This window comes from Mugil cephalus, chromosome 2 (genome assembly GCF_022458985.1).
Source record: "Mugil cephalus isolate CIBA_MC_2020 chromosome 2, CIBA_Mcephalus_1.1, whole genome shotgun sequence".
NCBI classification, from domain to species: Eukaryota; Metazoa; Chordata; class Actinopteri; order Mugiliformes; family Mugilidae; genus Mugil; species Mugil cephalus.
In genome coordinates this window covers 1456563-1476623 of record NC_061771.1, presented here as the reverse complement: position 1 = coordinate 1476623, position 20061 = coordinate 1456563, and the positions used below count along the sequence as shown (strand labels likewise).

Sequence of the window (20061 nt, the reverse complement as noted above, 5' to 3'; positions counted from 1 at the left end):
AGTGATGTCAGAATCACCAGTGGAATGTGCACGCTGGTGTGTGCTTGAGTTGATGTGCAAATCTGCATACCCTAAGGGCAGTGGCACGCCACTAAAGCAACAGTAGGTGGACACTTGGTTGGTATTCGTGTGTGTCTTTGCATATTTGTGTGTGTGTGCCCTCGGGGTAGTGGCATGCTGCTAAAGGGCTAGTGTACGGACACTGGGGTGTGTGTGTATGTCAGGTCTCCGAGGTCCTTTTCTGTGTCTGCCTAATCCAAATCCACTCTCTGAGGTGCTGCGTTGGCATCAGCGCATCGTCTCAGAGTACTGCCAGGGTCTGTCAGTTCGCCATAGGATCTCAGATACCTTTGTATCTGTCTCATACATTTCTGAACATGATCCAGCATTTTATCAGAGATGGGTTTTGCAGTTTTGGGGAATTTGTTCACATAAATATTAAACAGATCCATCCCTTTGCTTTTTTTCTTTTCAAGACTCGGTCAGGCTTTTGTCAAAACATGGAAGACAAAGCATGAGAAGTATGATGCAATATATGGGCCTAGAGAATATTTTGGTGTGTGTCTGTGCGCATGTGTCTGCATACAAACGCTTGTGTTAATCCCAGTCTCTCCCAGCATCTGGAGCCTTGACACAGTTTAAAGGGCTGGCCGTGTCCACAACGAGCTGGGCCAGGGCTAACACACACACACACACACACACACACACACACACACACACACACACACACACACACACACACACACACACACACTCTCTCTCTCTCTTTCTCTCTCTCACACACAGCTATCTAGGGCACCAGAAGGCCTAGGCAACGCCAAGGCAGAGGCTGCCCACTTTGGCACTATGAGGTGGGGCTGCACTGGCGCTTTGGGGGAGAGTGAAATGGCAAGGGTGTGTGTGGTAGGTGCTGGGAGAGAGGGGAGGTGGGGGATGGATAAGGGTGCGGTATCTGTGTGTTCCCATGTGTGTGTGCGAGTGAGTGTGTCTATTTGGGGAGGGGGAGGGCACCTGGCATGTGATAATAACCCTGGGAAAACGCCCATTCCCTCTGAAGAGGAAGGTGCAGAGGGAGGTGTGTGTGTGTGTGTGTGTGAGAGAGAGAGAGAGAGAGAAAGAGAGAGAGACCGAATGCCATGCAGACATGGAGACGGGCATGTGCGTGTGTATGCTCGGGCTTGGGAATGGGTGTATAAGACACTAACTCCAGTCTTGGAGTGGCCCATGCTAGTCTCTGTCACAGTTTCAAGGACAGGTTTTTTTGTCCACATCTTGACATGGAAGGAGAAAGGAAAAAAAGATTCATTGTTTCCCCCTGTCTCAGTCTCTTTCTTCATATTTGACTCTAAAATACCTTATCTATACATCCAATAATAATTCCTGAAATGTTAGGACTCAAACTCACATGTTCAGGACAGAGACCTGGTACTATCGTCCTCACTTGATGCCGTCTGCACCCCTTACAGACATTCTCCACACCCCCTGTACCATCTCCTCTCCTCTACGTAGCACCACAGATGCCCATGTTGCCCTGCAACAGCTGTCTCACCATGTGCCCTACCAAGTGTTGCCACCCAACGGAGGGGAGAGGAAGTGAGGAGGAGGGAGGATTTGAGTGGAAAAGGAGGGAGGGTGGGTGCTGAATTTGGAAGGGAGGGTTGAGGTCATGAATATTAATTTTTCTTTTTCCTTTTTAACCCTAAACGGAGATGTTGCTGTTTACACCACGTTTCCTGCTTTGTCCTGACCATCATGTATAACCACAGTTTTTTTTTTATTATACACCCTGGCTCACTCAATGTTTCTGTTTCTGTCTCCTTCTCTCTGCCTGAGTCTGTTAGTCTCTCTCCTTCTCATTTGGTTCTGGATTTGGTTGAGGTAGTGGCCAGTGCCCATGTTTCCCCCCAGTCACAGGAAGTCCCTGGAAGCATGTTAGAGAAGGAGGGAATGACAGCTACAAGGCTCTTTTCTATTGGTGCAGCAGACTAACAGCACTTGTGGTGTCCAGTAACCAGAAGAGGGCTGCATAGTAACAGCGGGCCATGGAGAAAGGGTATTTTCAAATGCAAACACTGGTCCAACAAGTCAGGTGCAGGATTCAGGCTCAATCTAGTGGCAGAACAAAATGGAGGGCCAGGATGGTGTGCCGCCATTTTGGGGCAAAATATTTTGAGTATGCATGCCATGTCTCCTAATTGTGTAAAAATAAGCACTTTAGACCACAGAGCAAAATAGTGGCAGTAAGACGACCTCAAGCGATTGTTTGCTAAGAAATCATGATCATGATCATCAACATTAATAAATGAAAAATGAACAGTATTTTTAATTTTGTCCTTTTTGGAACACAGTTTAATTTAAAGGTGCCACAGTTGCTGCTAAGCCACACTAAATACCCTGCAAATTACTGAAAATGAATTCAAAGACAGGCATCTGTGTCACAAAGAAAGCCATACCTGTAACTTCCTCTTTTTTTTGTTTTGAAGTTGGAGAGGTAAAGCAGTGAGGCATAAAAGATGCCAGGACAGATGGATCTGAGAGTGGAGAACCATCCGAGAAAGTGCTGTCACACACTCTTCCCCTGTGGCCTTCACTGCATGATAAATAAATGCGGTTGAGACTGTGAGATGCCCAATAAAAGAAAACTCATAAAAAAGTATGTGGAAAAAGTACAAGAAGAGTTGTAAGGGAGTGTGGCACAGCACTCTCCCTGTGTATTTGTTCATTTAATTTTGAAGGGATGAAAGCAGACAGGCATAAAGAGGGGCAGACGTAGAGAGATCACAGCATCGTGTACCGTATTGGTGGGTAGTGTGCCACACAGTCTGCCTCCTAAAGCAATAAATCTGAAACAGCATAATAGATAAACGCAATTCAGAACACAAAATACCCTGCGAGGGAAAACTAATAAAAAACTGAGTGATTAAGTGGAATCAGAGCTCTTAGGCAGTATCTGGAGATGGGGGCTGTCGCCATACAAAGACCAGAGCGGGCCAACACAACAGATGAGAGAGCATAGGGACGGGGGGCCGAGAAAACGAGGGCTAAAAGCAGAGGGAACGAGAGACAGATGATGGAAGCAAGGAAAGGAGAGATGGAGGAGAGAGAGAAAGTGAGGGATGGATGGGGCAGCAGATCAGAGGGAGCCTCTAGTGAGTCTTGCTCTCCCTTTAAAGAAGAGCCAGGAAAACAGATTAGGAGTCCTCTTTTCTCCTGGGGGAGCACGCATGCACACACACACACACACACACACACACACTATTCAACCGGCCTCCTCCTCCTCTTCACACAAACATGAAAACCAACTAACTTTTACACTGACCTGCCCGGCCCACAACAAATCCACTCGGTGCTAAAGCCATCCTAGATGGTAGGATGGGAGGAGACGCAATGACAATGAAGCCTGTGTGCTGCGGTTTCAGTGACCTCACATCAGGTCACGTTTGCTAACTGTTTATGACACAAAGAGGAGTATCTGCGTGCTTTAGAAGGGCCCGAACACACACACGAACTGTATCATTTTGTCCTTGCGGGTGTTTTTAATATTGTGGTCAAATTTAGAATTGCTTCAAAATGTTAAAATAATATTCTTTTTATTAGCCTTTTTTTTATTTAGTCTAGAATATTGAATGTGGAGAAAAAAGAATTTCCAACAAGCTGGGGAAAAAAAATACTGTTATTACTTATATACTACAGGTATATATTAATATTATTTTTGTTGTTATTATTACAATGTTGTCCATAACTTTTGGTGATAAAAAATAATATGTGATTCAAAACTGTGCTTCTGCTGTATCGGTTGAGTGGTGCATTATCAAACCTGTGCACTACTGTCAACCATTGATAAATCGGCACACTCACCAAACCTCAAAGATACTCATGCACACGCTACACTCAGAAAATTTCTTGGAAATGTGACGTCTGTCTTGAGAAAGTCAAACGGCCCATCCTTCCTGTCCCAGTGTGACCTCTGTCACATGTGTAGCAGTAAAATACCCTCCATATATATATATACATACCTAACTAAGGTAGTTATAGGAATGCATTTAGTTAAAAATATATTTAAAACAAAACTTCAAAATATAAGTAAGTTGTATTTTATTTGCTAGAGATGATCTGTAAATTCATATGCTTGAAGATGATCACATTTTAATCTGTAGAACAATTTAATGGGATGATATAAAAAGTACTATAATTCCCTTCAAAATGAGGTGAAGCACAACAATAAATCATTTAAGTATAATATGTCAAAATTTGTCTTACTGCTTTTGAGTAAATATACTCGTCTGTGTTCGGCATTATTTGTACTGTTAAACTAGAGGAATTAAAATAAGAAAAATTGTCAGACACCAACACAGAACACATCGTCAAAAAGGTATTTCAATAAAGACTAACAAAAGACCACTTTTTGGCATTTAGTTCCTTTTGCATATTGTCTTATTTTTAACTGGTTTTGTCGATCATAGTCTGTATTCTGGTTCACTTATATAAGTGAGATTGAATTGTTTGTTAAGTAAGTGTGTGTGTGTGTGTGTGTGTGTGTGTGTGTGTGTGTGTGTGTGTGTGTGTGTGTGTGTGTGTGTGTGTGTGAGTGTGCGTGCGCGCATCTTAATGCGGTCTAGTAGTGCTTTAAGGAGCACAACATAATCATAATGTCTCTGAGTGAAGTCCCACATGTGGGCCACTGTGGCACATCAAATTTGAACCAAATTTCTTGTCTAGCTTTGCTGTACAACTGTAACGTAAAAAGAAAGATTGCCCAAAACAATGCAGAACAAAAGAAAACAAAAAGTATTTTGTTAATGTCTGTTCGGCTTTTGCAGATAATTTCTGTTGAAGCCTTCAGTGCTTCAGCGTTCAGTGAAGTATATCAGTGGGAAAACTGTCCTGAGGGAAACTGGCACTTCAAAATCTGTAGGTTAAAAAGTCTCCATGACTCTGTAGTGGGAATGTGCTCAGCTGGCAGCAGCAATGTGAACATACTCCACCCTCCGTCCCATTCTGCTGTGCCAGGGCCGGGCATTCCTCACCCCTCCAATGGCCGGTTTAGTACCCGCTCTTTATTTCTCAGCGGTGCACACACAGACTTACTCTTTTCTTTTGGTCCCTATGCAACTCCTTGAAGCCAACTATTTCCTCCCTTCCTTCCTTACTTTGTCACATACATTTCTTCGCTTCCTATTTCCAGTTTTCCCATTTCCGAATTTCCCTTCCTTCCATCTATTTTTTTCTCCCTTCAACAACCCTCAATTTCCACTCACTCTTTCCTTCAGCTGCTCTCTCATTTGAGTTTATTTGCATGGCAGAGAGTGGAGGATGCAGGCAGCATGAGCAGGGCCAGCAGAGAGCCCTGCCGTGTCCATCCAGGCCGGAGCTGAGATTTGTAATGCTAGACAACACTCTGCAGTGCAGGGATAAAACCTCGGCCCGCCGCAGACAAAAAGAGCCTTGTTTTTTTCCTCTCCTTTCCACCTCTTATTGAACTTTTCGCATGGAAATGCAGAATGCTGATCATTTCTTTCAGCAGGATGAAGATTGTAGAGAGGAAATATTTATTCTACCAAGTTGGATATATGCTCTTTGTATATAGAGGGTATTTTGTATGAGTGAGTGTTCTAAGGGTCTTTTTAATCGTCATGGCTGTTGTACTTTATAGACCTGCACTTTATGTTTCTAATCTGTAACTCTAAGAAATATACCTAAACTGTACCTTCTTAGGCTAATATCTTTGCTCCCTTCTCCAGCACAGCTTTCATTATGTTTTTACATTTCTCCCATCGATCACTGTATTACTGCCGGTGTTTCCTTCTTTCTGCTGGTGTGTGTGATCTCTCTTCTGACTTCATTTTTATGAACTATTTACATTGGTAAGTAGAATAGTTACTGTAAGCTCAGCGCTGAGCTGCACTGTTTATTCTCTCTTTTTTCAAGGTTCAGGTTTGGTGAATGTGTTTAGGTTTTTTTGCCATTAAGCGCTTCTGACAGACTCAGTTCTTTTGTTACTCATATTTTCCTCTGTTCACCCTGAGTTATACTGATCCAGTTTAATATTCCTCCCTTTTATGATGAATAAGCTCTTCAGACAAATACCTCACAAACAGACACATAACAGTTGGAAAGATATGTCTCCATATTAATATATTTCCTCACACTGTTACACCTTTCTACAACATTGAATAATGTCTTTGATAAAATAAAATAAATATGGACCTGTTGATTGAGGTTAATTTTAAATTTTGTACCTCTAATTTTACAGTCATTCTGATAACTGTATACATGTCAGTGCAATCCACCCTTTGATTCTCAGCAGCGCTTTGTCTCTGATAATTAGCTCCAGCACAAGTCTCAGTTATATTCCAGTGTGGGATCTAAAACTTGTAGTTTGGAGTGAAGACAACACCCTCAATTCATTTTAAGGTTTGCAGACAAAGCATTTCAGCATTTCAGACTTAGAAGAAGTCCTTCTGTGTTGTCTTAACTTTGCCTGCCTGATCCCACAATGTGCCCTTCTTTTTTCACACTGAGGTTTAGGGAACTTATTGCCCACATAATGCTGGCTCTTAAAACAGCGTGGTATCAGAGCCATTGTGGTCTGCAGTAATGGCTGGTTTAGGGGGCTGTGGTGAGACATGCCACTCGGTGCTTTCATTAACCCAAAGCTCAGCCTAATTGACCCTTACAAGAAGTTGCCTTACATGATTAGGATCACTGCATGCCCACATTTGTCCCTTGGTTTGTTTGTAGCTTTTGGTGCATTTTAGCTTACTGATGCTATCCTTTTTTAAAAAAAAATAAAATATAATAAAATAAAATAAACATAATAAAAAAAAAATACTTAAATTTACTTCTTAATTTGGATTTTAATAACACAATAATATTGTTGTTGGATGCTCTTTTTCTTGTAAAGGTAGATGGTTTATTTGTTAAATATTGGATTGTTTAAAACCAACAGGCCTCGTATTTAGCAACAGTATGGTCAGAAAAACATGGAAATTGTTAAAACAAGGTCAACCTGCCATAAGCATATGGCGCGTCAGCAACTGGAGTAGGGAGTATAAATTATTACCTGAGCCACATAAATAGACAAATGCAAGTACGCCTCCTTCAAATGTGTTAATATTGGAGTGGAAAGATTTTTAACGAGCAGATTTTAAACTTCATTTTGCGACTTTTATAGTTTGTGATTAGTTTATACTTTATTGCATTTAATTGTCGCGTTTTTATTGTGCGTTACATTTCCATATGCCAGATATGATTCTGCTCCAATTAAATGTTTTTTTTTTTCTTCGAAACTTCACACAACGAACTGGTGATGAATAAATAAATTCAGCTGAGTTTGTTGAAATGTCTAAATGACTGGACTTTTCCTGCGCACTCAGATCGTTTATGGTATAAAGTTTCGTTTTCCTGCTGTTTTAACTTTCATATTATAGATGTTTTTGTCTTCTTATTATCTTACGTTTGATTATTGGGCATGTGTCAAAAAATAAATGACTAAATCTCCTACCAGTGTGCTATTAAACGATACATTTTCAATTCCACAAATCTGTGCGGATTTTTTTCGTTTCAAAAAGACTTTTGCTCGATTTGAACGATTTTTACCCCCTACTTAAACCTGTAGAAGCTTATCTTGACCTTCTGAATTTTGAACCCATATTTGATCGAATTAAAAGCACGGCGCTTTCTAATTGTGCAAAGTGTTTATTGAACGTCGATTAAATGTTACTGATAAAAATCGTGTCGTGGCATTTTTCTGTGGTTTATAGGCACATTTTTGTGTTTCTCTAATCAACTGGTCATTTTCCAAACAGGCCGTAGGACATGAGAGCATCCAAGTCGTCAGCATCTGCAAAAAACGCGAATTAAACCACAATTAATATACAAAAACAGGTGGGGAAAAATATTCAGGACGGTCTTAGTATGAATTGAAAAAATTATACCGCCGCCAGGGGCCGATAATCAGAATAATAAAATCAATAAATGAGGTTCAGTATTGATTAAACTTTTTCCTGTATCATTATGATGTGAACAATAATAATAAAAATAATAAGAAGAAATTAAATTCGTGTCTTTAATAATATTTTATGTATTTGTAGTTTTTAGTCCTTCACCAACTGATTGCAATAATTTCATCATCTTTGTTATAACCGATGTCTCAACTTGCAACTTGCCAGCACTGCTATCACTACAGCAATTTGCACTTTTTTCATGACCCAACGACCAGACCTCGGATAATCAATAATAAACATTCATTAACGATAGAAAAATACAACAAAAGTCATTTTAATCTTATATTGGAAAACACGTGTATTTGTTAAAGTTAAAGAAAAAAGTTAATGATGATGGTATGATGAAAATGGAAATGTTTTATTGGAATGATCAAAATCAGGTTTTGATTTTGAAGAATTTACTGACTAAAACTTCAAAACAGTGACAGGTGAATAAAAAAGTCGCTTGCGTAAATGAGCCAAAGAGGCCTCATTTCTAAACGGAATAACTAAATAAATAAATAAATGTATTAAAACTTCAAAAATAAATCACACCACAGACGCTATTCCACGATAAACTCAGTCACTGAAATTAGGTTGAAACAAAAACAACTTCGGTTGGAGATGATTAATTGATGTGGCCAAATGTGTGGAGAGGTCAGCGTTTAATTATTGATGAACCGTCATGTTGCAGGAATGTCATTAGACGTCTGATAATTATATAGACGGATAACGACACAGGAACAGCTGAAAAAAACGGAGTCGTAAAATCAGTCTTAATGACACTTATGATGCCAAGTAAACCTTAAACTAGCCATGGGTTTTGCTATTGCAATCAACCTTTTAAGACTGTTTCAACAAAACATGAAATATGAAATAAATTAATTTTAAACTCAAGAATATGTTATCAGCAGAAGAGGCGTTTCCAGTTAAGGTTTATTTCTTATTCCAGTGTATTCCAGGGTAGAGTATGATACCGTGGTGCCCCTACGAGTTCCATGTACATGAAAACGGTTCCGTGCGCTCACTTTCTTACTTTGGATCGCCACTGACGCTTTTAACTTCTCTTTGGGCCTGTCCCTTAACAATCGCAGAGCGTGTCTGCATGTGTTTCACTCTTTCGCGTGGATCTTTAAGTCTCCCAAAGCAATGTCACTCACAAAGATATAGTTCTACGCGGTCTGGACTTATTTCCTCCAAACCAGATCTATTGGCTAAAGCCTATAATATTTCAGTCACATTTAATCTTGTTGCTTCCCTGTGTAACAGTCTGGGTTGTAGTGAGACCTTTAAGGTAAAGCTTAAATACACAATTATGTAAATGCAATCATTATTAACGGGATACACGTTATTAACATCAAGTGTGGGTCATAATCACACCAAAACGAAGGCCACACCAGCAAAAAAAAAAAAAAAGGAAAAAAAAGTAAAATGTTCCTCTTTGTCGTTATTTAGAGACTGATAGCGGTTTTGGTGAGTGACACCAACTTCAGAGACTTTACTTGATCACTGTTGCCACATTTTCCCTAAAATAACCATATTTGTTGCTTGATCTTTGCTCCAGATTGTCCTCTTGCACACCACGGACATCAAAAGTGTGGGCAACTCTGCTCGTGGCCGGCCTTGCCCATGGTGCCCCTCTGAAACCTTTAGTGCATGTAGGCGGTAGGTAGGAGCCAGGGCAACTCTAATCCCCGCAGTCCGTGATTTAGCCCCTTGTCGTCCTAATGCTCCTAAAGCCCCAGCTGCTCCCCTGGCCGCTCGTCGCTCTCCGCCACAGACTGCGCACCGCTCGCTTTATTAATAATTCACCCAATTATTCACCAGTTCGAAGCTGCCGCCTGAAGCACCGGCCCCCACCGTCACTGTCAACAACTGCCCTAATTCCCCGTCTTTTATTTTATGTGTATACGTGCGTAAACAGTACACATGCTGGTGAGGTGAGCTAGTCAGTGGCTGATATTTTGGGGAGGGAAGTGTGGCCAATCTATCGCTGCACGGAGCGCACGGAGAGCTTCCATTTTACGCACCGAGGAATCCTGAGCTGAAGCCCGCGCCGACGACGTGTCGCTGTACAGGCATTTTGCTGTCAGCAACGCCATAGCGATTTGAAAACGCAAAACGCGAACTGCTCTCTCATCTCGTCAGCTTTGAGGAGGAGGCATCGAGGGACCAGGGGTGTCCCCCCGTTTGTGTGTAACACCGTGTGTCAGCTCACGTGTGTGTTTGTGTGCGTTTGGAACAAGAGAGAGGAGAGAGAGAGCGCGATACGAGAGTAAAACAGATCGGACGCGCGGCGTAGAAGACAGCTGCTTTTGGACACGTTTTGGACACAGACGCCGCTCGACTGCAAAGGCTGCACACGAAAAAATAATATAAATAAGACTTACTTTGCATCACATCTCCCGTCCATTCAATTTACAGTGTTATTTATATTATTTCGGGGAGCTTTCAGCGTCTCCCTGTCTGCTGGACAAGTTTGGCCGCTAAACGACGCACCTCGGGACTTTGCCGCATACGTCCCCTTGACTTCTTTCTGCTGGACATGGGCGCATCTGACGCCAAACAGCGGTAGACGGAGTGTTCGGAGCTGCCGTCCTCTTTCCTCCAATCTCTTGCAGAGTGGACTCACTTTTGAAAGAGCGTGTTTTTTTTCTATCTGGGCCTAAGGCCGACTTGTTTAAAGGTCCTTTTTTTGCTTCCGGCAACAGCGAAGAGACCAAGTCTTCCTCCCTCAGCTCTCACTCCCTCTCTCACTTTTTTGGAAGCTGAACTTTTAAAGGAAAATGGGGCATTGAGAGGGTTGGCAGATCTCCCCACGCTATAATGGTACGTGCGGTGTAACTCAATAGTTCTCTTCTGTTGGCTCTATAGGGTAAGGTCTATAGAACTCCAAATACACAAAACAGAGATGTTGTTTAACTGCATCCCTGCAGTTTGTCTGGAAGTTTAAAACCCTCAACTTTTTGGGAGATAGATTTGGCTCTGGAGTGTGAAGACAGGGATGATACACCTGTGTGTGCGCATGTGTGCATGCGTACGTGTTAGTGTGTGTAGGGAGAGAGACAGAGAGAGAGACAGAGACTATGCATGAGTTTATGTAAACAACCCTGTTTGACTGCCAGTTCTGATAACTGCACTGCTCACAAAATCACAAAGATTCAGCAAAATTTAGGAAAACATTTAAGAGTCTGTACTGATTGTCCGATATTAAATGTTGCTTCCAACCAAACATTTCAGCTCCAGAAAAAACTTTGATTTGTTGTGCATTTATTTATTTATTTATTCGAAAAACGTAGATCTGATAATTATTTATTTGACACACTAAAAACATATACAAATTAAAATCAGTGCGTTAATTGTTAAGTGTTTGCAAAAGCGTTTGAGTGGACCTTTAGACAACGTGAAGGCTGATCTTTCCTGCGCTTCTCAGATCAAACTGAATAAAACGTAAATTCAACAACAGACTCAGGAGATAAAGAAAAATCCAGCAAACACAAACAGCATGACATATTTATGCACATGCATCATGATGTTTGCTATATTTTTTTTTATTGTGTTTTATTTTATTTTATTTTATTTTATTTCATTTATTTTATTATTTATTTATTTTTTAAAATCCGCTTAACGGCTGCAGCCTGCACCGTGGTGTACCTTGTCTTTGCCCCTCGGAGACGGCTGCTGTTTTTATCAATGGGTACTTCATTTGCGTAGTGGATGACACTTTTTAGCGACTACAGGGGGGTGGGGAGGTGAGGTGACACACAGACTGTCTTTGTGCCCCCAGAAAAAAAAAAGCACTAAGAGTGCTTATGGAGATTAGAGCACCTCCGTAGCCTTTAATATTGATCTGAAAATAGGATGATGGTGATCCTTTTAAAGCCCGAAGTGGTTACAGGTAACAGATAAATATTATAATGTTATTTTTTTTATTATTTATTTTTTATTTTTTGCATTATTACTGTAAAAGAATTAATCGACGTTATTACCCACAGCTTCGTGTCTAGGGAAGAACCTCAATTCATCTCTGTCGTCGTTTAAATGAAAGCTGCTGCATTGCAATGAGCTAATAAAACGTGCAATGATCTGGCTGTGCTGTCACACATAGCTTTCATATTGGGATCATTGAACGTGTAATATTTATAGAGTTAAGTTGGGCAGATTTTATTTTAACACAGAAATAACGTAGCCTGAAATACTGTGCTGGTGACAAACTATTCAACACACAGAAGTCTTCCAGTGTTGCAGTTACTTTGTCAGGTTTGATGTCAATGTATTACCTTTGTAAATAATGTGTTGCTTTATGTACACTGAAACACTTTCACAGCACCACAAACAGCAGATGCATTCATTCAGTTTAACACCAGCAAGCAACTTTACAGGATCAACTAGATTTTGTTGACAAAAAAATCTAGTTGATCCTGTAAAGTTAAACATGAAAGGCTCACTGTCAGCTCCTTCTGAGACATCAGTAAGATGCAAACATATATATTCACCACGTTTTTCATTTTTAATTATATATATGTGTGTGTGTGTGTGTGTGTGTGTGTGTGTGTATTGCACAACTTAGTGGGCTCCCCTGCCAAAGGTTTTTGTTAGCCCCAGCTGCTGCAACACCCAGTCATACCTGGATAACAATACAGACAGGCCTCAAGTGGTCCAGAATGTCAGATTGCAAGTCAGATGTTGATTTTAAGATGTCAACTGTCCAATTATCTGTCTATATTTCTTTAAGCAAGCGAACCATTAGACAGTGGTTCATAATTGGCAGTGATATTATGATCCTCATTTTGTTTTGATTGTGGGCCTATAATTTCACAGTTGGTTGCTCTGCGGTTGTTGCACAGAAAACCTGCCAACCACAAATCCTGTCAGTCAAATAAAAGTCAAGAAAGTCATTGGTGCCAAGCTGCCAGGTGGGCGTGAACCATACCATATTATTAAATACATTTTTGGAGTATCATTTCTATTCAGTTGAAAGTGGAGGAGCGTTTGAAATGAGCACAGCGCAGTGTCTTATTGAGTCATGCTGTGTGTTTTGCAACGTAACTCTATGCTGGTCTTTGCGGTAAACTCTGCCGTATTAGGACCATAACCACAAGAAAATCTCCCCATGGATCAGTCCTTGTGTGACACAAAGGGCTGATTGTACCAGCCCAAACCTCATTGTTAAATGCACTTACTCAGTGCAGCTAGACCTTAACTGAGTGTGGTCTGGCCTTTAATTTAAGCTTGAATGAAGATCCATGTAGGAAAAGGATTGCCAGTGGGATTAGGTTACCAAATGCACGGAGGACGCGCATGGTGCAAGCAGTGTGACAGTGAATTGTTGTGAGAACTATTACGATTCTCCTGGTATTATCTAGAGGCCACAGTCCATAGCCTATCCTGTCTAGCTAGATCAGTAGTTGACAGGCGAGGTGCCAGGCCTAGTGGGTCTTGGGGTGTGTCTCAACGTGTGCTCCGTTCAGACTTGTTTCACCATAACAGTTTTGGTGAAAGGATAGGATTCATTTTATGTACATGAATCTGGGACAGCTGTTGTTGGGCCTGGCATAGTTTCACATCTATTAACCAGGCATTTAGAAGTTTCACCTTGCCTCACCTTTGTTTCGAACCACACAAAGTTCCGCATAAGTGAAATGTTTTTTGCTTAAGTCATCTGAAATTTTGTTTATACCTCTGCCTCCTGCAGTTCAGCCTCCTTAACACGCTCACTGTTCACACCATGTGCCTCATGATTTATCCCGAATCCCACCATTTACTATTGTGTAAAACAAAAACTGCACAATTAAGCCAATTGCGAACTTCAGCCCTGCATCTTGGCTGTACTTCTGACCCAACCGAACCACCAGGACCCACAAGTGGAGTGAAATAATTAGCCCCACTCTGCTGAGCCATCCCTCTTTTTTTTTTTTTTTTTAAATGTAGCCCCTCACTTTCTCCTCTTCTTCCTTTTAGCCCCCCCAGAGATGGCTGTGTGAAAAATCATGTTTTTCCAATATTTCTCCCCGAGGTAGCTTTGGCAGGCACTCATACGGCGGCCATTTCTGCCTTTCATATACTCCTCACACAACGTGGAACAGATCGCCGGTGTGGCCAGCCCGCTTTGAAGTGGTTGCCATCTCACACGGGTTGGCTGGACTGACTCTTTTACCCTCCCCAGTCTCCCCATTTTCATCCTGTGCATTAAAGTTGGTAGTGTTATTTTCAGCCATCAAATCATCATGATAAATAAGACACAATGGTGGTAATAATAATTCCATTTTTTTAAAGATTGACTGACAGTGTTGTAGTTGTGCGGCAGCCAGAATAAATCCTCTTTGGAAAACAGCAAAGGATTGCACCAGGTGTGTGAGCAGTGCAGGTTTGTGTGTAGTTGGTATATTAGTTAGTGTATGTGTAACTGTGTAAATGTGAGATACAGAGAGACAGAAAGATGGCAAGAAGGATCATTGATATGTTGCCATTCATGCGCTTTAAAACTGAGCCATCTGAGAACAAAATTCCACCATCAGGGCCTTTAATACACAAAGCACCGTAGAGGTGCGTGTGTGTGTGTGCGCGCACACGTGTGTGTGTGTGTGTGTGTGCACAAGTATGTGAGCAGGTTTCAGAGATCTCACCTCCAAAGAATTTGGCCATATGGTCGTCAACACATATACCCAGAGAGAGAAAGAGACAGATAGAGAGTGGGCCAAGGGAAGACTGAGATAGAGAGGGAGAATGAGAGGAGAAGTGTCCTCTTTTGTCGGTGGAGGCATCACGAAAGGCAGTTTAAAACAGACCCTATACCGCTACCTCAGATCAGATGGCTTATACACACACACACAAAAGATCTCCACTGTATCCCCTACTCCACATATTTGTGAAGTAGAAAAATCTGTCTCAATTAACACATTTGCATTGGGCGATGATGGACTCCAAATAGGTCACTGACTCAATCTCCCGCCTCCGAATCTTCCCTCTAAAATGTTAATTAAGGAGGGCTTTGAGATTTTTTCGCTCAGGGCTGGCCATATGGGCTGGGCATATGCTCTATATATATAGTACAATATATAATTCATAAACTGCTGCAGGAGAGAGTGTTTGGGGGCCTGGAGTTTTTTGAGGGGTTTACTACAAAGGGAGCCAGTATGTTCTTGCCTCCCCAGTGGCAGGTACAGAGCTTAGCCTATTCATTAGCTTCATGTTTTTCAATGTTGCACAATGGGACTGAGGGTCATCAGCACCTGCTTCTTTGGCTGACAACATAAAGAGGGCATTTAAACTCTTCTTTGTTTGTTAGTTAATATGAAATGAGATCAAATTATCTATTGTTTCACAGTTTTTTGGTATGGTGTTGGTATGGTATTGTATGTCCTGAAGTCAAGTTAAAGACATGGGCTATGCTGAAATTACATATGTACAAAGACTTTCTCAAATAGTCAGTGTGTTTCCTCACACACTCTCTGCCGTCCCACTGCCATCCGCTCGGAAACCCATTCACCAGTAGAATGTGGCAATGGCAGCCAATAAAAATGGCCCTTTTCTATCCGCAGCTTTTTGGGTTTGGGTCAACCAATCACGGAACGCTTGCTAGTGCACCTGACCCTGTTTCTGGCTGGAGACAGCCAATCACAGCGGCTCCAGCACACCTGATGCATTGTGGTCTGATTGCGGGTAGTCTGTAGGCTCACGCTGGTGGGGACCCCCACACAGGTTCCGTGGATCCAGGCCATTATTCCAACAGCCAGCCTATCAGATGCGTTGTCTCATTATCAGGCACATGTGGCCTGGCAGACTTTGAATGCTTGCATTTTGTCTTGTCTGTGCAAGCGTGTGTGTATTAGCATGTAAGTGTGCATCAGAGGAACTCGACTATCTCATTCCCACAATGCTTTGCTGTCTTATCAGCAGGCCTCTCTCACTCAGCTCCTGGCTTCATCATCATATTGAGACTCAACAATAGGCACTGTGTTGCCCCCTCAAGGAGTTGAGGGCCTCAGTAATAAAAGGAGACTTGAAAAAAAAAAAAAACAAACATGTTTATGGACTAATAAAGATGATTAGAAATCGCACAATTGCAGAAAAATGGAAGGTTTGCGAGTGCAGATTATCTGTAATAAAAAGTTGAGGGGAGAGACAGGGGAGAGAGGGAGAAAGTTAGCTGTACAGACCTCTCATTGCGAAGGATATGAATAGCCTTTGTTTTCACCACAACTCAGGGCTGTGTGGTCTGCCAACGTCTGGCTCTTATTATGGGGTTTGTGTCTGTGTGTCTGCATAAGTGGCATGCACGTGTGCACTGGTGTGTGCGTATTCTTGTGTGTGTTTCTATATGTTTGTATGCGAGGAGGAGAGCCAGTGTGTGGAAAAAAATGTATATAGCTGTGATTATATTTTCAAGAGGGTTAGACTATATGTGTGTGGATTTAAACATTTCCACACAACCAGATACACTGTTTTCTCTTTGCACCCGTTCACTAAATAAATGTGGCATAGGGTCCTGGGCTGGCACAAGCGTGTGTGCATGCTTTTTTATCCGTTAAAGTTGTGAAATGAAATAGGATTTCACAGAACGGCACAGCGGCTGTGGGATTTGGGCTCCCTTCGGCTAAGTAGAGTGGGATAGGTTGATCCAATCAACGGCAGAGCTGCAAGGAGAGCCTATTTCACAGCTCCGGGCCCTGCCAGAACCCTGCCTGCCTGCCTGCCTGCCTGCTTGACTTAGAATACAGATGAAGCTCCTTGAATGTACACCTACACATACACACACACACACACACACACACACACACACACACACACACACACACACACACACACTCACACACATGCATACACATGCATGAATACTTACTTACAGAAAATGTGACCGGTGATTTACAGTGAAAGAGCTGCAGAGCGTCTGTGAAAAAATGAAACCAGCAGAGGTTATAACACTGTTTCAGCCAGTGCAGGTACATTTTAAAATGGAAAGGACAAAATGTGTGTCACATAATAGTTGTTCATTTTAATTCACTGTAATTTTAATAAATTATCAGATTTTTCTTTTATTTCAGATTATTTTGAAACTAAAATATTTTCAATAAAGCACTGGTTCTAAAATTCACTGCAAAGTTTATTCTTCTAATTAGAATGTCATACTGGGAAAAAACTAAGGAATTTCTTTTACCTTTTTATCAAAAACAATGATGTGTCACTAATGGTGTGGTAAATTCACAACGCAACTAAGCTTATTATATTTCAGTTTACTAAGTATCTCTCTGTTTTTCAGGCTACCGACACCTACCTGGTGAACGACGATCCTACTAGAGGCCCCGGGATGCCTGAATGTTTCCTCGTGTCTGATACATATAGGGTATACACACTCTTACACACACAAACACACCCTTCAGTTCTGCAATAATATCTGTTTTTTTATTATTATTATTATTATTTATTTCCCGGACACACAAAGAAGCCAAGTCCATTTAAAATTATCTTCCCTTTCAGAGGGCAAACGACTCATTAGTGCACAGTAATCGTAAAGGGTCCGGTCTCTGAATGTGGAGCACTGTATATGTTAAGCCCTGTATACAGTTCATTCTCATGACTTTGAATAGGATAACCTGTGGGGCTAATGTGATCAGGAGATACGTCCACATTTTGTTTTGACATTCCTGTAAAATTTCCCACATGTCATCCTGGATGTCCTGAATGTCCTGTCGACTGTGCTGACATGCGGCTGAGGTGCCCTGCAAAAACACAAAATTTCCTAAAACTGTCAACTTTTCCATGATATGTATTTTTACAAGGTATTATTTATCCTCGGCAGAAGTTTGGCTTTGATGCAGAGTCTGCACACATTTTCTTCAGTGGGGGCCAAATGTTTGAAGCCAGTTAAAATACAGTAAAATTTTAGACATTACAAACGACAGTGTTTTTTTCACAGGCCATTGTGACACATGCGACATGCACTTATTTTCATATATTGGTAAAAACTTTGCATTTTGGCCATAGTGCTGAGCTCGTTTTGCCTGTGTGCTGCAGTCTGACATGATGTATTTTCCTCTTAAATTAAAGGATGACGACATTCGACTAGAAAAATAAATCTATGCATTTCTGCTGAGTACAAACATCACAATAATCCAACCCAGTCTGAGTAAAACATATGAGTAGCTATTTTGTACAGTAAACACATAAAAAGCAGCAGGCATAACACATTTCTTTGCACATTCAGTCAGATTGCAAACAGATTCATAGAGTCTAGGGAAACCATGCTGTATATGATATGTTTGCTAGCCATAGCAGCCACTCAGCCAGTTCCTTCAAACTGCATATGTCTGCAACCATTTGACTGACATGCTCCTTCCTAGAGCACACATAAACAATGTTTACAGTATGCAGTGCAGTGAATGATACAGTTACGCACATTTTCCGTCTACATATTTCCTGCCTTCTGAAAGGCAGCCCCAACCACCTGTCTCACACATTTAGCATGCTAATGGCAGTATCAGTATGCTACATCACTTTCAATATTTAATGGCCTAGCCACAGGCAATGGTAAACAGCAAGTATACGGGTAATGCTGTGTTTCAATGGCAGACCACAACATGCTAACTTTAGACACACCATATGGTTTTCTCATGAGCTTTCGAATAGCAAATGTAGTCTCAGAAACCACTAGATCCCTGTTAGCTTGAGGGGCTTTTCAAACATTATGTCCAGACAGGACTGTTTGATTGTGGGTAGAGTAGAGAGTTTAGAGAGAGAAAACCTGAGCGTCAGTGTTTTGTAACTACTGTGGTTGCTATAGTTTGTTTGTTACAGCCAAGCGCCTGTGCTGAATACTGAAATGGACACCTAATGCAAGACTGAAGCCAGAGACAAAGACAACCAGTAAAGTCAAATGGATGAAAAGAGACAGTGTGTGCGGTGAGGACAGTAGAAAGAGAGATTATGAGACAGAAAAGGAGAAAATGGCACGAAAGAGAACCACTGTGAAAAAGAAAAGGGGTAGACAGAAAAAGAAAGAGGGAAAGTGAGGGAGCACACAAAGGCTTTGGGGTTTGGGCCTGAGCCGTAGTGGGGCGTGGTTTGGAAAGAGGAGCAACATTGGGAAAGGAACGCTACACCTCAAAATGCTTTACTTTTTCTGATTTTTATTTTGTATTTTTCCTATTTTTTCAACCTGTAATTCGTTTACTGAATGTTTGTGTCAGCGTATGTTTGACCACAAGACGTTTGTATATATGTTACATGTGTGTGACGTAAAATGTGTATACACTCTACATTATAAGCATATGTGTCTGTGGTGTGAGTGTCTAAGTATCCAACATAGGCTGAGGTCTCATAAAGCTGCACAGCTTCATATCCCCCTTAAAAGCTTGGCAATCAAGTACTGGGGTGACTTCAACCCCCAAAACCGCACCCCTGTGCACACGAATGAGTGCACACGGACATACACACATTTTTACACAACTCATACGCACTCGCATACATATGCACAGACGGAATTGTATTCACACATAGGCACACACACTAATACTCTGACTTACACACTCTCACACACATGCACAAGGCCGGGGCTTATGTATAATTGCAGGCACTCTGCCTGCATATATGAGTTTGATTAGACTGAGGAGCAGGGAGCGGGTGAGGATAAAGCCAAGCCTGATTAGAAACAGAGTGTATCACTTCCTTACAATAGGAGTCACAATGAGACTGGTTTAGACCACTTTGCCCAAGTTCAGGTATCTTTTGTCTCTATATGCATTGGATCCACTGGAATATGACTTGGATTTATTTAAAAAGGAGAGAAATAGGAAACCGAGAGGTATCCCAGCTGAATAAATTACCGTCTTATACGGACAAATTTACTACTTGCTGTAATAATTTTGGACTTGTTTAGTTCCATTCATGGTGGTCCCCATTAATATGGTGAATTATTTCTATTGTAAATATTTTATAAGCCCTGTTATAACTTTCAGATGTCGAGCTCCTCAGACAAAATGAACATCCTCAACAAAAGTGCAGCCGACGGAGCTGAGCCTCACATCCAGCTGTGACACCTTGTAAAATGCATTAAATACAAATCAGTGGTTCACATTAT

The 20061-nt window shown here is 41.4% G+C and overlaps 1 protein-coding gene and 1 long non-coding RNA gene across 10 annotated transcripts in view; one reads left to right on the top strand and one right to left on the bottom strand.

The window, feature by feature from the left end:
• Nucleotides 1-7682: 7682 nt before the first annotated feature.
• LOC125003823 lies at nt 7683-10520 on the bottom strand. The gene is made up of 2 exons (XR_007112278.1): nt 10376-10520; nt 7683-7843 (listed from the first exon to the last, which is right to left on the bottom strand). It is a non-coding gene; the product is annotated as an uncharacterized LOC125003823 (long non-coding RNA).
• LOC125003821 (nuclear factor 1 X-type-like) overlaps nt 9869-20061 on the top strand; it is a 101703-nt gene continuing 91510 nt past the window's right edge. Inside the window, exons 1-2 of one of the 9 annotated variants that reach the window (XM_047578033.1) lie at nt 9869-10814; nt 17245-17328. In XM_047578033.1, the coding sequence (XP_047433989.1) occupies nt 10812-10814; nt 17245-17328 (87 nt within the window). In that variant the 5' untranslated portion in view covers nt 9869-10811. The remainder of the gene's footprint in view (nt 10815-17244; nt 17329-20061) is intronic. The other 8 variants (XM_047578031.1, XM_047578028.1, XM_047578025.1 and 5 more) reach the window with 8 other exon arrangements.